General features: G+C 36.4%; 1 protein-coding gene across 1 annotated transcript in view; it reads left to right on the top strand.

Annotated features, from left to right (window-relative positions):
• The window catches only part of PATJ (PATJ crumbs cell polarity complex component), a 351,381-nt gene that overhangs the window by 41,282 nt on the left and 296,424 nt on the right, over nucleotides 1-13,675 (top strand). Inside the window, exons 11-14 of the mRNA XM_019655480.1 lie at nucleotides 495-636; nucleotides 3,978-4,124; nucleotides 7,798-7,874; nucleotides 9,884-9,940. Coding sequence (XP_019511025.1) covers nucleotides 495-636; nucleotides 3,978-4,124; nucleotides 7,798-7,874; nucleotides 9,884-9,940 — 423 coding nt within the window. The remainder of the gene's footprint in view (nucleotides 1-494; nucleotides 637-3,977; nucleotides 4,125-7,797; nucleotides 7,875-9,883; nucleotides 9,941-13,675) is intronic.

The raw sequence follows: 13,675 nt of genomic DNA, 5'->3' as shown, positions 1-13,675 counted from the left end.
TGGGCTTGACTTAGATTAGTAAATACCTTTCTTGCACATAGTTTTCCAAAACACTAGAAGACCTAATTGAGAGAGATCAGTGTGTTTCTTCTAGAAAATATGACATATTGATATAGTAGAGGGATGAAGTATTGCATGGCCTCCTCAATTTTGATAACAATGGCTTCTATTAATATATTTTGAGAACTATGTATACCAGTATGCTATCTTTCATGGCACTTTGAATTTGAATAGCATCAAAGAATTAGACCCTCTGCCTCTCTCAGGCTGTAAGTGAAAATGTGTGACTTAGTACAAATTTCCATTTACTTTCTAGTTTCTCAGGAAGTTTGTCATTATGTTTTACTACTAATTTTGCATCCTTATTCAAATGCTTTCTTAGGTCTAATACAAATTATTTTTGGAATAAAATGAATTGCCTAATTTTATTCTGCCTTGCCAGAATTTACAACAAAATAGTAGATAACTTGCAACCTTTGTTTAATGTGTGTTAGGTCGATGGTGTGAATATTCAGGGTTTTGCCAACCAGGATGTTGTTGAAGTGTTACGAAATGCAGGGGAAGTGGTCCACCTGACTCTAGTTCGAAGGAAGACACCCTCAGCAACTTTTCCACTTGAACAGCCTTCCGACAGAGGTAATGGATTCCACTGTCCTTCTCCCTACCATGTAGTCTGGGTTTGGAAGAATATCTCATTTATGGAAGTCGCTCTGTGAATCTGGGAAGGAAAAACTGCCCACCTTGTGTAATGCAGTGATGGAGAAATGCATCAGCTCATTTGTGCATGGAAGAAGTTTCCTTTGCCTATTATAATGTGCCAGTCCAAATGTTAGAATGTGAACCCTGACACGTATTAAGCTCTGATAGCTTCTCTAAATGGAGATGGAAATCATTTTCTCAAAAAGCTTCCAGATTTCCTTTATGACTTACATTTGAATAATAAAGTTTTGACACCTTTTGTTCCAGGAGCTCTCATTCATCTAATGCTTTGACATTTTGCAAACTTCAGATTTCATTTTACTTCCAGTGATATATGAGTCTAATGTCTCTAGATTTACCTTTGAAATAGAGCAAGAGAAAATAAAACATGGATTTCTATCAAGAACATTTTTATTTGTAAAATAATATTTGTTTTTATTTTGATTATAAGAATAGATTTACATGATGGAACAAAAATATAATTGTATGCATGCCAATTTTTAATTATCAACTTAGAAATGTATAGATCAACAAAATTTGACAGTCATGGGAACACATATTCAATTTAAAATGAATGGCTAGTTATATAACTGTAAGTAAGATTCCATTAGAATTTATCAGAAGATGAATACATTTTTCTCCCCCTTCCTCTGAAGATACAATAATCCTGGAAGCTTTTGCTTTCAACTGATATTGATTTGTATTTACATTGGAACTTTTTAAGTTTTATCTGATGGTGGAAATTTTGCTGTTGCTGTCGAAAGACAGATGCCCTGTCAACTGCATTGTATGTATGACATTCGAAATTGTCTAAATAGTACAAATTGTACAAATGCTTTGTTGACCTTAAAAGGTTTACATAAATATTTATATCAATATAATGGTTTTAATAGCTCTGAGAGAGCCCTTGGCTTCAGTCTGCTATATCAAATGAGGTATGTCATCTGTGAATTAGCAATTCTTTACTCGGCATGCCTACATTTTAAAGTTGTACTGGGATAAGTTTTGACTCTAAATCTGTATCTATTCCTCCATGGTTTGGGCGTCCTTCCTTTGTGTTTCACTAGCACCCTTTGTAGAGCAGTCGACTGTAGCATTTATTAGTCTCCATTGTGCTTACTTATTGAATGTGTGGCTACTATAATACAGGGGAGTGGTTATGCCTTTGCTCCGCCCCATGTTACATCTTCGTGTACCTTCCACATAGTCAGCATTTAAGTCTGTTTCACAGAAATAAACCACACAGTTTCCAGCTCTTACACAATACCTTTCTCTACCATTCCAAGTCTTTCTTTTTCTCCTCTAAACTCCTCCTTTTCGTATACCTTATATATATATTTTTGTGTACCTATTTGTATACTATTTGTAGCATGTGATCACATCATTGTACTGCTTTGTACTATATACTCTGGGGTGTAACTTTTCTACCCAGCAACACTTGCAGCTTCTGGCCGGCATTTTATTTTCTTAGCACTAGGCCATGTGTTTAGTGTGCATTAATGCATTCATAATCTAAAAAATCCCATGTGTGATTGAAAATCTTATGTTGAGATTATAGGAACTTTTAACTGGTTATAGTTTTCAAACTTTTATTATGAAAAATTTCAAACATACAGGAAAATTGAAAAATGATATACCAAATACCCACCATTTAGATTCAGTGGTTATCATGTTGCCATATTTGCTTCATCTGTTTATTTATTTTTTTTCCTGAATCTTTTCAGAGTGAGTAGTAGACATCATAACACTTTAGCCCTACATACTTCAGTCTGTAGCTTCTAAAAAGAAGGATATATTTTTAGGTGAACATAATATCTTTATCACACCAAGGAAAATTAATAGTAGTTCTTTAATATCAAATACCTAACACATACTTAAATTTTCCCAATTGCCCCTAAATGTCTTTTTTTAAGCAGAGCGCCACACTCTATTTTTATTTTTTATTCTTATTATTTTTTTTAATTTTTATTTTTTTATTGGGGAATTGGGGGAAGGGGAACAGATAAGTTGCTGTCCTTTTGTTCTTCAGTCCAGTTGCTTCACTGGCCAAGTTGACACCATCATTGTGCTCTTCCCAGGAGAGGCAGATCATTTGCCGACTTCTGGACGGCCGCTCACTGCAGCTGCTGGCCACTCATGCTGGCTGCTGGCTACACACGGTAGCCCATGGCAACCCACTGCCGCAGGGGCTGCAGCCTACGCCGTCGCCGGCGACTCACGGCAGCTCAGCCCCAGGTTGAGCTGTTGTTCAGCATCTTAGCTGTAGAGGGCAGTGTCACTGGCCCTCATATGTGGGATCCGAACTGGGGCCCTCTGGCGTCCCAAGCCAGCTCTTAACCAACGCACCACTCGGACAGCCCGCCCCTAAATGTCTTTTGTAGCTTCTCTTCCTGCCACCCCCTCAACCCCATAAAATCAAGATCTAATAATGCATTGCACTCGTTGCATGGGTTTTGTTTCTTTGGTTTTTTAATCAAGAAGAATCCCTCACCCATGACCCCATGGCATAAATTTTTGTAGGGATTAGTTCATTTGTCACCAGATGACTTTGATAGTTTCCTTGTGGTATCATTTTACTTGTTTCTCTACACAGTTTCCTAGAAGCTAGATCTAAAGACTTAGTTAGAGTCAGGTTAAATAATTTTTGTAAGAATACTTTTTATAAGTGATGTGTGATTATTTAAAAATAACTAAAATGACTCTTATTCTTATGTTTAAGAGATGCATAGTGATTTGAATGCTTGAGATTGAAAGCTTTGGATATCCTATTGCTTTACTTAGCTCAATCTATGGTAGCTAAGGGAGGAATCTCTGCAACCAGGGGAATTCTCTCCAGTTCTCTTCCAATTCATAAGTTTACATATGTAGATTGTTATACTCATTATGATGTTGTGCCAGAGCCTAAGAGAGCCCCCAGCAATGGGACCAGTTTATTCTGCATGTCTCACTCTACCCACCACAGCAGCAAGAGCCTACGTCCCCTAATGCTCTTTTTCCTTTCGAGGTTATATTGAGAAGCATGTACCACTTTGTCATCGACTTGACCTTGCTTTTCTCTTCCCACTGCTTAGTTCCTTATTCTTTTCAGTACTACCAACAAATTTATTTTTTAAGGAATTGATTGGTTGTCACACGTGGGATTTTAAATAAAGGAATCATATATGTAAGTTGCTTGAGATGTTTGTAATGAGGTTGTGAAACGAGAACAGGAGTGGAGTAAGCCCACTTTAATATGGCCTTTAGCTGCCAATGATTCAAGTTAGCAATTTTTATTTTAGGAACTGGTATAGAATCACCGAAAACACCAGCCCTCTTTCTAACTGGAGCAGTGGAAACGGAAACTAATTTGAATGGGGAAGATAAGGCAACTGAAGACAGAATGGATAATCTAAACAATGACAACACACAAGCCTTAGAAAACCTGGGTAGGCACAAAGCATTCAATTAAAAGCATCAAAGTAATTGGACTTTCTCACTTGTTAACCGTTTTTTTTCTCTTTACAGTTAATCTAATGTGAGAAGTTTTAGAGGCATTTTGAAGATATGAAATAGGGTATTCTTAATATCAACATCTTAACACTTGTTGTAGTTGGGGGCCAAGCATATAGTTGTTTAATCTTTGTACTAATTTTGAATGCATTTTTATTAATATTATGACTTTTTTTCCAATCTTGTCAGCATTTTAAATTACTGCATACTTTAGCTTGTATATTATTGATATAGCTCTAGATATATAGCTTATGTGCATACATATAACAGTATTTCATTTCACCATAAAAATTAATAATGTATACTTTTTTAAATGTTTCATCAAATCCCTGGGTAGCTATATTCTTATCCTTTACTTTTTAATTGATATGCAACTGTTTTTGTTGTTGTTGTTGTTTTGCTTTGTACTTTGATACCTCAGCTACCATACAGTTGACTGTTCTGTCAGCATATTGGGTAACAGCCTCATGCAAGTCCCTGCACAGACGTGCTCAGGAAAGCCTTGCCAGTTGAGTGAAGTGGAATACTTAACACCATTCATGTTCCAGAGAAATTTTAGCTTTTGGCTTTGATTATCTTCTCTCAGGAAAGAATGGCCTGAAGGAAGGAGAAACCCCTCACTCCAGTTAAAAAATGTCCTATGATTTGGAAATTTACCTTGTTCTTTTTTTGTTTGTTTTTAAATTTTATTGGGGAAGAGCCACGGTCATTGGCCACACACTGCCCTCATGCTACAATGGCACAGTTGAGGAGGGCGTAGCTCACAGCGGCCCACGCGGGGATCACACCGGCAACCCCCGTGCCATCAGCACCATGCTCTAAGAAATTAAGCTAACCGGTCACCCCTACCTTGCTCTTTTTTGACCCAAGTAGATTGCAGTTAATCTCTGCTGTTTAAATTCAAGGGAACCCTGGGGCCGGCTGAGTGGCTCAGTTGGTTAAGAGCGCGAGCTCTGAGCAACAGGGTCTCCGGTTTGATTCCCACATGGGCCAGTGAGCTGCGCCCGAGCTGAGCTGCCACTGAGCTGACAACAGGTGGCAGGATGGCCTAGCTGGTGAGAGCATGTGCTCCTAACAAGGTTGCTGGTTCGACTCCTGCATGGGATGGTGGGCTACGCCCACCCGCAACTGAGATTGAACATAGCACTTTGAGCTGAGCAGCCCACGAGCTGCCAACGGGCCGCTGGATGGGGAATGGATTTGGAGCTGAGCTAGCTGCGCCCTCCACAATTAAGAGTGAAGGACAACAACTTGGCTGTTCCCCTTCTCGAATTCCCCAATAAAATCTTTAAAAAAATAAGTAAATAAATAAATAAATTCAAGGGAACTCAGGTAGACTTTCAGTGAAATATCAGGTAGAAATCAAATACATTCTGAAGGTAGAAATATTTTATCTTCTCTTTGTGGCTCAACCTCACTCCGTTTTTCTTCATGAGTATGTATAACTTTAACTTGAGAGTAAGACCAAAATATTTTAACAGCTATGACATTAGCTTTTTTTTTTTTTTTTTTTATAGGATTTTTTTTGCTTTTTCCCTTCTTCCCTTCTAGGTTTTTTTAGCTGGTCTAATAACTAAGTTGACATAATACAGATTAACAGGAGAAAATTTTGTATGTGTGGAAGCCCCATAAAAATATGAGATCCAAGGGCAAATCAGGCAATTGAGGCTTATATGCCATTATTCTCAGCTAAGGAATGGGATAAGGGTCTGGGGCTTCAAAGAGGAGGAGGGTAAGTCATAGGACCATAAGAGGGGCAGATGTTTGGTAATGAGAAGTTTGCCCTGCCATGCAAATAGGTCTTTCAGATAAAAAAGGTTATGTCTGGTAACAGCTCTTCCGGCCAGGCTCCCTATCTAAATTCTTTGGAGGTGGTTAAGAGAGAGGTAAAACTTTTTTCTGAGTCTGTTCAGTCTTGATTACTTTCAGCTCAAAATAATCTGCATGCCAAGGTGGCATATTTTGGGGTGGTATATTCTGCTCCCCTTCACTGCCATTGGAATAATTGTTTCATATCATTGTACTATTTATTTTTTGATCATTTTGTATAGCCCAGGATTTATTGAGCTGCTGAAAATAAATTAATTCCTTTCCTTTGGTACTTAGGCCTTTGGGCTGTACTTTGAAACTCATGACTGTGCTTTCATTGTGTGACTCAGAGGTAAAATATAGGGAAAGGAATTGAAGGTGACGTGTCAACATTATTTTATACACATGTATGAAATATCATCTTTATATATCATACTTTTAAGCTTACAATTCAACCAGTACCTTCAAATTTTGTTCAAATTAGCTTACCAGATATGAAACTGCTATCTAGAAGAAATTTAATAGGCAAGATGGTAGAACTCTTAACGTAATTTCTTATGGAAATGTTAACAGGAGTAGGCATAATGGTGCGGAGCCCCCATGAATGATATTTTGTTTTTAACAGGGTCTTTGGTTAGTTATTCCTGAAATGTAATCTAGCACATAGTTATTTCATGGATATTCTTTTGTAACTCTAGTAATCTAAATTCTTTAGTGTTCCTTAGTCTCTGATTTCTGAGGTTAACCTGTTTTACTTAATTATTATGTAATTAAGTTTTATGTATTAAATTATAATGTATTAATTAAGTTATGTATTATGTAATTAAGCATTCAAGAAGAGCTGTCTGTGCTGAAGGCTGAAAGAGCTGATATTGCAAGTTATGTTTGATTTTAGACAAATGGTTATGGCAGTTGTGATAGGTGTTCTGTGACTTGTCCAATCTTGTGACAAAATTGAAAGTTTTTCTTCAACTTAAAGAAAAAAGGTGGAGATTTGATTATTTTCTGGTACGACTATAGATGTAAGTTGAAATTATAGTTTTAGTATTTTGACTTTTGCCTAGTAGGCATTATTCAGGCTAGAAACTGTACACTAAGTTTCTAGCTGAGGTCATATGGAGGATCTGTTTTACTGCTTTAAAATTATCCTACCTATGCAAAAAAGGCAATATTACTGTCAAGTAAGGAAATCATAAATATATAATAATGAAGTAGACACAAAAGACCAAAGTAAAACCAAAGTTTCTATCGTATTAAAGCTCATGCACCCACTGGTTGAATTAAACCAGACATGCCTTTATGTCCACCCAAGTGAAAAGTTGGAATGGATTGTGCTAATACGTCTGGTTGATAGTAAAGACAGCTTGATAAGTTCTTACTTTTCCTATGGGTGAGTGGAAGGTACTATTATACTTTGAAGTGATTAACATTTAAATCAAATCCTCGTTTGTCCAAATATATTATAAAGCCAGATGCGTTTTCCTTGTAAACTACAGGATGTTTACATATAAACCGTATATAATTCAGATTTCATTTATAACTCATCATTTCCTCTTCCCTTTTCAATATTCCTTAACAACAAAAGCTCCTTCGTAATTTGGTCACTGCCGGTCTTTACATTTTACATTAGCCTTGTAAGTCACCTGTGATTTACTTTACCTAGTAGACTTCATTTAATGCATTTTTCTTTTTATGTATTTCCCTTTTACTTAACTGAAACTGCTGTTATTGAAGAATTTAGTAGTTAAGTGTGTTTGGCTCACAGTAGCTTTAACATTCTTTTTTTTTCTTTTAATCCAGAAAGAGCCCCTGACTCTCCAGAAAATGAACTGAAATCCAGATGGGAAAAGCTCTTGGGCCCTGACTATGAAGTAATGGTATGTTAAAATCGTTGAATAAAAAACACTCAAGTCTCATTTCATGTCAAGCCCTTAACTCTACAATTTAAAGAAATAGGAGAGTCAAAGAGTAGTCAGCCTGCCTTTATTTTTCCCTCCTGCTTTTTATTCCTATTAAATCAATCAATTTTTTTTAAAAGCATTTAAGCTGTAAGAACAATTAAGGACTGCACACACGTTTCAGTTAAATTAGCAGACACTCAGTTCATGTTGAAACCATTTTAGTCGACAATAGGCAGAAAAATGTTAGGAGGGAGAGAGAGGGCTTGCTTTTTAAATTTATAACCTGTATCAGCTGCTTAAAATTTGCTGGCATTTTTATGATTGTTTTTATGATCTGTTTGTTTTATTGTACACCGAAAGGGCTGTGGATATTAGCCCTATGTTTCACAGAGAATCTTACAGTTTTATGAGAAAAATGAAAGAATGATTATCAACTGTATTTGGTAGAACAGGAAGTAATTTAGGTTAGGTATAAGTTTATAGTGCCAGTGGTCCATTAGACTTCCTTTCACCTGTTTTAAGATTCATTGAGTAAGGGATTGATTACATTTCCCCATATGAATCCACATGACAGCAGAAAGGCTGTGCTCAGAAAAGCCTCTATAGTGTTCCCTAAATGCGTTAGTAATAAAGTATTCTATTAAATTTCTATTGTCATTCACATTTTCTTACATATGTTTATCATTAGTACTTGACTGGTTGGAGATCTTTTTTCTCTTCTTGGTTCAGAGTAATCAGCCACTATTTATTGTGAGATATTTTCCAATGTTCTTAAGATGAGTCAGAACATTTCATACTTTTTCTCTTCTTGCTGATTTTGTACCTGCATGTCAGTCCTTATGAACTACTGCTTCTTTACTTCATAGATTCTGAATGCTGTTTTGTCATTAGGCTATCACCTAGCAAATGACTTATTCTATCCTTAATGGTTTGATATTTAAAGTAATTTGGCATATCAGTGTTTATAAATGGCAAGTTTTGTGATGGGCTCTTTTTTGTTAAAATTGTATCCTCCTTATCACGACCCTCTCAAATTTCATTTTATCACATGGAAAAGTAATAACAGAGGGACTAGAAAGAGGGAAGTTGGAAATTTAAAGTGACACCGTACTCATTAAGAGTTGTAACTTGTTCTGAGGGCAAGGAGGAGCCAGGCTCGGTGAATGAATGCCTGCATGTATGTACTCCAACGTTTCTTCTTTACGTCCTTCCAGAATCGACTTGTCTGCAGTGCAGTACTTTTAAAAGCTTTAGTTGGATCATTGTTTAACTTCGCTCCTCCCTCCAGATGCACCATATTTTATTAACAACTTACAGATGCAAATCATCAGTAAAGTATTTTGCTTGCAAGACATCCACTTCTGTGACTGTCTACCATTGAAACTTAGAACAATAGTTTTAGGCCAGGATTAAAAGCTGCAAGTATTCCATGGGCTTCCCACCAGTCCAGACCTTTCTGTTTGTGTTCTTGCCAGCTATTTCTCCTAGGGAAACGGTCTGAGCTTGCTTTGGAAAGTCAGACGCTTCAGTTTTTCCACACTTGTCTGACTTTACTGACCTTGCAAACTTTGTTTCAAGGCTTGAATTTAAAAGCAAAAAGGACCATACCCTTGGTTTTGTCAAAAATAAAATTTTTATGGATTCAATATAATGGAGGACTATATTAAAATTTTAGGGAGCATAGATTTTTAAAAAGAGCATATGTATTTGTCCATCACCTTCTGGTTCATATTTTGAATAATTTAGGGAAAAAAAGATTGCTGTGGAAAACAATAACTACAAAAAGGCACATATTCTGTGAAATTTTACATTGTATGTTATACTTATGGAGTTCAAAAATAATAGGAAAGAGATTAGAATGTAGCTCAGATGCATTCTGTCAGATGGAACATAGATTTTACCGATTTTTTTTTTCAGGAAACCGAGGAAGAAATAAAGCTATGCCTTACAAATATTGGAAATATTTTTTTTTCTTGTAAATTTAGGTTGTTACTTTGGACACACAGATTGCAGATGATGCTGAATTACAGAAATATTCTAAGGTGAGCATTATTTTTTAAAATGTTACCCGTTTTGTCTTGTATTTTGTTGTTGTTGGAAGAACTTTCTCTAAGTTCTTGTTGAAGAAACTAAATTGGTGCTGTAACCACCTCAAGTTCCCAGAATTTAGTCTTAGCTGTTTTCTTGAAATGTGGTGAGCTCTCACTTATGAAAAAGGTGATGGTTAGAGATGCCTGGGAAAAATGTGGGGTCCCTCGGACCACTTCCCAGAAGCCAACACTCAGGTTTGACTACTTTGCCCACCCTAAAGGTAGCACACAGAGTAACACTTGTGCAACGTGTGTGTTAGCTTTTCAGATATTATAAGAAGGCCTTTTAAAATGTTTCCTAAAAATCAAGACCACAAATACAGACTTTAAAAAAATCCTTCAGGTCCAGATGTTTAAGGACAGAAAAGTGGTGTATCTTCTGAGTATAGGCAATGTTTTTTTTCTTGAACTTAAAAGTTTTATAGTGAGAGCTTTATTTCTAATGGCAAAATGCCAGAAGGTAACTTTACAGCTTTTCCTAACAGTTTTAGTGTCCTCTCACTACAAATTAATTTTATAGTTCCTACTCTGGATAATCAAAAGCCAGGGTAATTGAAATTTAGAGAAGCCTTCTAGGTGGCTTTCTCAACAAATGATGAGAAAGGTAAGGTTTTCTTGTCAGAATAGTTTCAAAAATTATACTATAATGCTATATGGAGTATATGAGCTGAGCCCAACTTAAACTCTGCTGTCACGTGTGTGTTATGTGCTGTTTAGTCGATTGCTGGCCACTGTCATTGTGGAGTGATGTCCACAATGTCCTACATTGTATCCACAACATCCCAGCTCAGCTCCTGTAAACTCATGCCTGTGGCTTCCAATATGGTGTCAGTCCATCTCATATTTGGTTTTCCTTTTTTCCTGCTGCTTCTGTTTTTCCTAACATTATTGTTTTTTTCCAAAGAACACTTCCTTCTCATTGATGTCCCCGAAGTAGGACAGCTTCAGTTTTTGTCATTTTTACCTCAAGTGATGTTTTGAGTTTAATTTGCTCTAGGACCCATTTGTTCATCTTTCTCATGGTCCAGGGTATCCGTAGAGCTCTCCTCCAATGCCATATTTCAAATGCGGGGGCCGGCCGAGTGGCTCAGTTGGTTAAGAGCTCGCTCAAGAGTGTGAGCTCTGAGCAACAGGGTCGCTGGTTTGATTCCTGGCCCAAGCTGAGCTGCCAACAGGTGGCAGGATGGTTCAGCTAAAAAAAAAAAAAAGAAGAAGAAGAAAAGGTCCAAAGGCTGTGGGTTATTGTTAAGCTGATTAACATATTTCAAATGGATCAATTTTTTCCTATCAGCCTTCTTCATCGTCCAGCTTTCGCATCAGTACATGGTAATTGGGAATATGAGGGTATAGATGATCCTAGCCTTGGTCTCTAATGACACATCTTTTTGCTTTGGTGAGCTTTTCTCTTTATTCAACATTTATATACCTAAAGAAGTGATCACCATGATAAGTCCAGTAACCATGCTATCACAATATTATTGACTATATTCTCTATGCTGTATATTATATCCCCATGACTTATTTGTGTTATACCTGGAAATTTGGACCGTTTATTCTCCTTCACCTTTCTCCCCACCTTTTTAATTTTTCAATTACAGTTGACATTCAGTATTATTTTATATTAATTTCAGGTCTACAGCATTGTGGTTAGACATTTATATAATTTAAGAAGTGAGCCCCCTGACTAGTCTAGTACTCATCTGACATCATACATAGTTATTACAATATTATTGTTGAGTCCTTAATTGTTGTAGTTTTCTATTCTAAAATTTTTGTTTTATTTCTTTTTAGATTATAATTCTTTTGGTGGAATTCTCAATTAAAAATATCTATACCTGCCATCATTTTCTCTATTTCTTGAACATATTAATCATAGGTTATAAAGACTTGAATTAATTCCATTATCTGTATCAACTTTAGATTGTTTCTACCATTTGATGTTTTCTCTGGTTATGGTTATTTGGTTGAATCTCTCCTGCTGCCATAATTTGAATGAGTGCCAGACATTTTGTATGCCAACTACAAAAGGCTTTGGGTGCTGTTATCTCTGTCCAGTAAGGAGATAGAGTGTGTGTGTGCACGTGTCGGGGGGAGGGGTTTGGGGTGGGAATGGTAATCGTCTCTGAGACAAGGCAGAGGTACAGTTCTAGTAAGGGTCAGACTATCTCTGCTTTGCCTTTGCTCCAAAGACTTAGCTTTCCATGTATTCCACACGAGCCTGGGTGTATTTACCAGTTGGTTCCCTCTTCCTGGTGGGACCTGAACTCCATTTCTTTGGGGCGGCTTAAATCTTTACTTTGCTCCTCAGAGGTTTCCTGATTAGTTTTTAGCCTCCCTCTCCATATAATGTTAGAACTCAAAAGAAGTCCTTGGGGGAGAACATGTCTTAGCTTAGGCTCAGTTTATCATGCATTTCAGCTTTAGTTGTCTGTCCTCTCACATTCAAAGCTGTAAGACCCTATATCATCATATTCTATAATAAGTAAAAAAGGATAATAACCACATTTTGTGTACATCTTAAAGAATGTCATTGTCTTTCTCTAGGCAGAAGATGTTCTCTCTCACCTGTATTCCCTAGTTCCTTGCCACCAGTCTTATTAATTTCATCTTTCCAGATCAATTTTTATGCTACACACACACACACACACACACGCGCGCGCACACACACACACACACACTCAGTAACTCTAATATAAAGGTGTGCAAAGGCTTTGAGTTGAACAGACTTTTAGGACCACTTTATAGAAACTCACCAGTACATTCCATTGTTCATTCATTCATCATTCATTCATTCATTCATTCATTCATTCATTCATTCATTCATCATTCATTCATTCATTCACTCATTAAATATTTTTTAATATCTAGTCTATGCTAGGACCTTTACTGGGTGCTGGGTTTCAGAAGAGAACAAACAGAAAAAAATCCCTTCCCTGTAGAACTTATATCTTAATGGGGTGAGCTGGAATAAGTAAATTACATAGTATGGGTGATATGTGCTGTGCAGAATATTAAGGCAGAGAAGACAGATAAGGAATTCAGGAGAGTATAGGTTTATAATTTTAGATGGGTTGACCAGAAAAGGCCTCATTAAGAAGGTGGCTTTTGGGAAAAAACTTTAGGAGGTGAAATAATAGCCTAATTTTTCTTCTGCATAGTATGAACAATAATACCTATGTCATAGATGATTAAATATAAATATATTCACTATATGCCTTAACTAATAAGCTCAGTGCCAATACATAAGAATTATTCAATAAACGGTAGTTTTGTTTCCCAGTTGTATGTTTCATGTATTTTTAGTCTCTTACCTTTTAAAAGGCTCCTTTTTAAAAGTTATTTTTATAAGCTATTATGAAACATTTAATTATTTAATTGAAATTTAGTTGTGGCAAAAAGGTTTTTTATTTCTTGCATTGGAAGAAAAAGAGTAACTTATAATTGCAGTCTGCTCTTTTCATATTTAGTTGTTACCTGTATATGTTTCCATATTTGTAGTTGGTATACCCATCATTTTGTGTAATATATGTATGAGAGAAGGAAGGTGTACTTTTTCCACATAACATTATCATACATATTTACTTTTCCCCATTGATTTATTTTTTTTTTAAGATTTTTATTGGGGAATTGGGGGGATGGGAACAGTGCTGGGGAATTGGGGGAAGGGGAACAGACAAGTTGCTGTCG

This window comes from Hipposideros armiger, unplaced genomic scaffold, assembly GCF_001890085.2.
Source record: "Hipposideros armiger isolate ML-2016 unplaced genomic scaffold, ASM189008v1 scaffold_240, whole genome shotgun sequence".
Taxonomy (NCBI): domain Eukaryota; kingdom Metazoa; phylum Chordata; class Mammalia; order Chiroptera; family Hipposideridae; genus Hipposideros; species Hipposideros armiger.
Note: the sequence above shows the minus strand (reverse complement) of the source record. Positions and strands in the feature narration are given on the sequence as shown.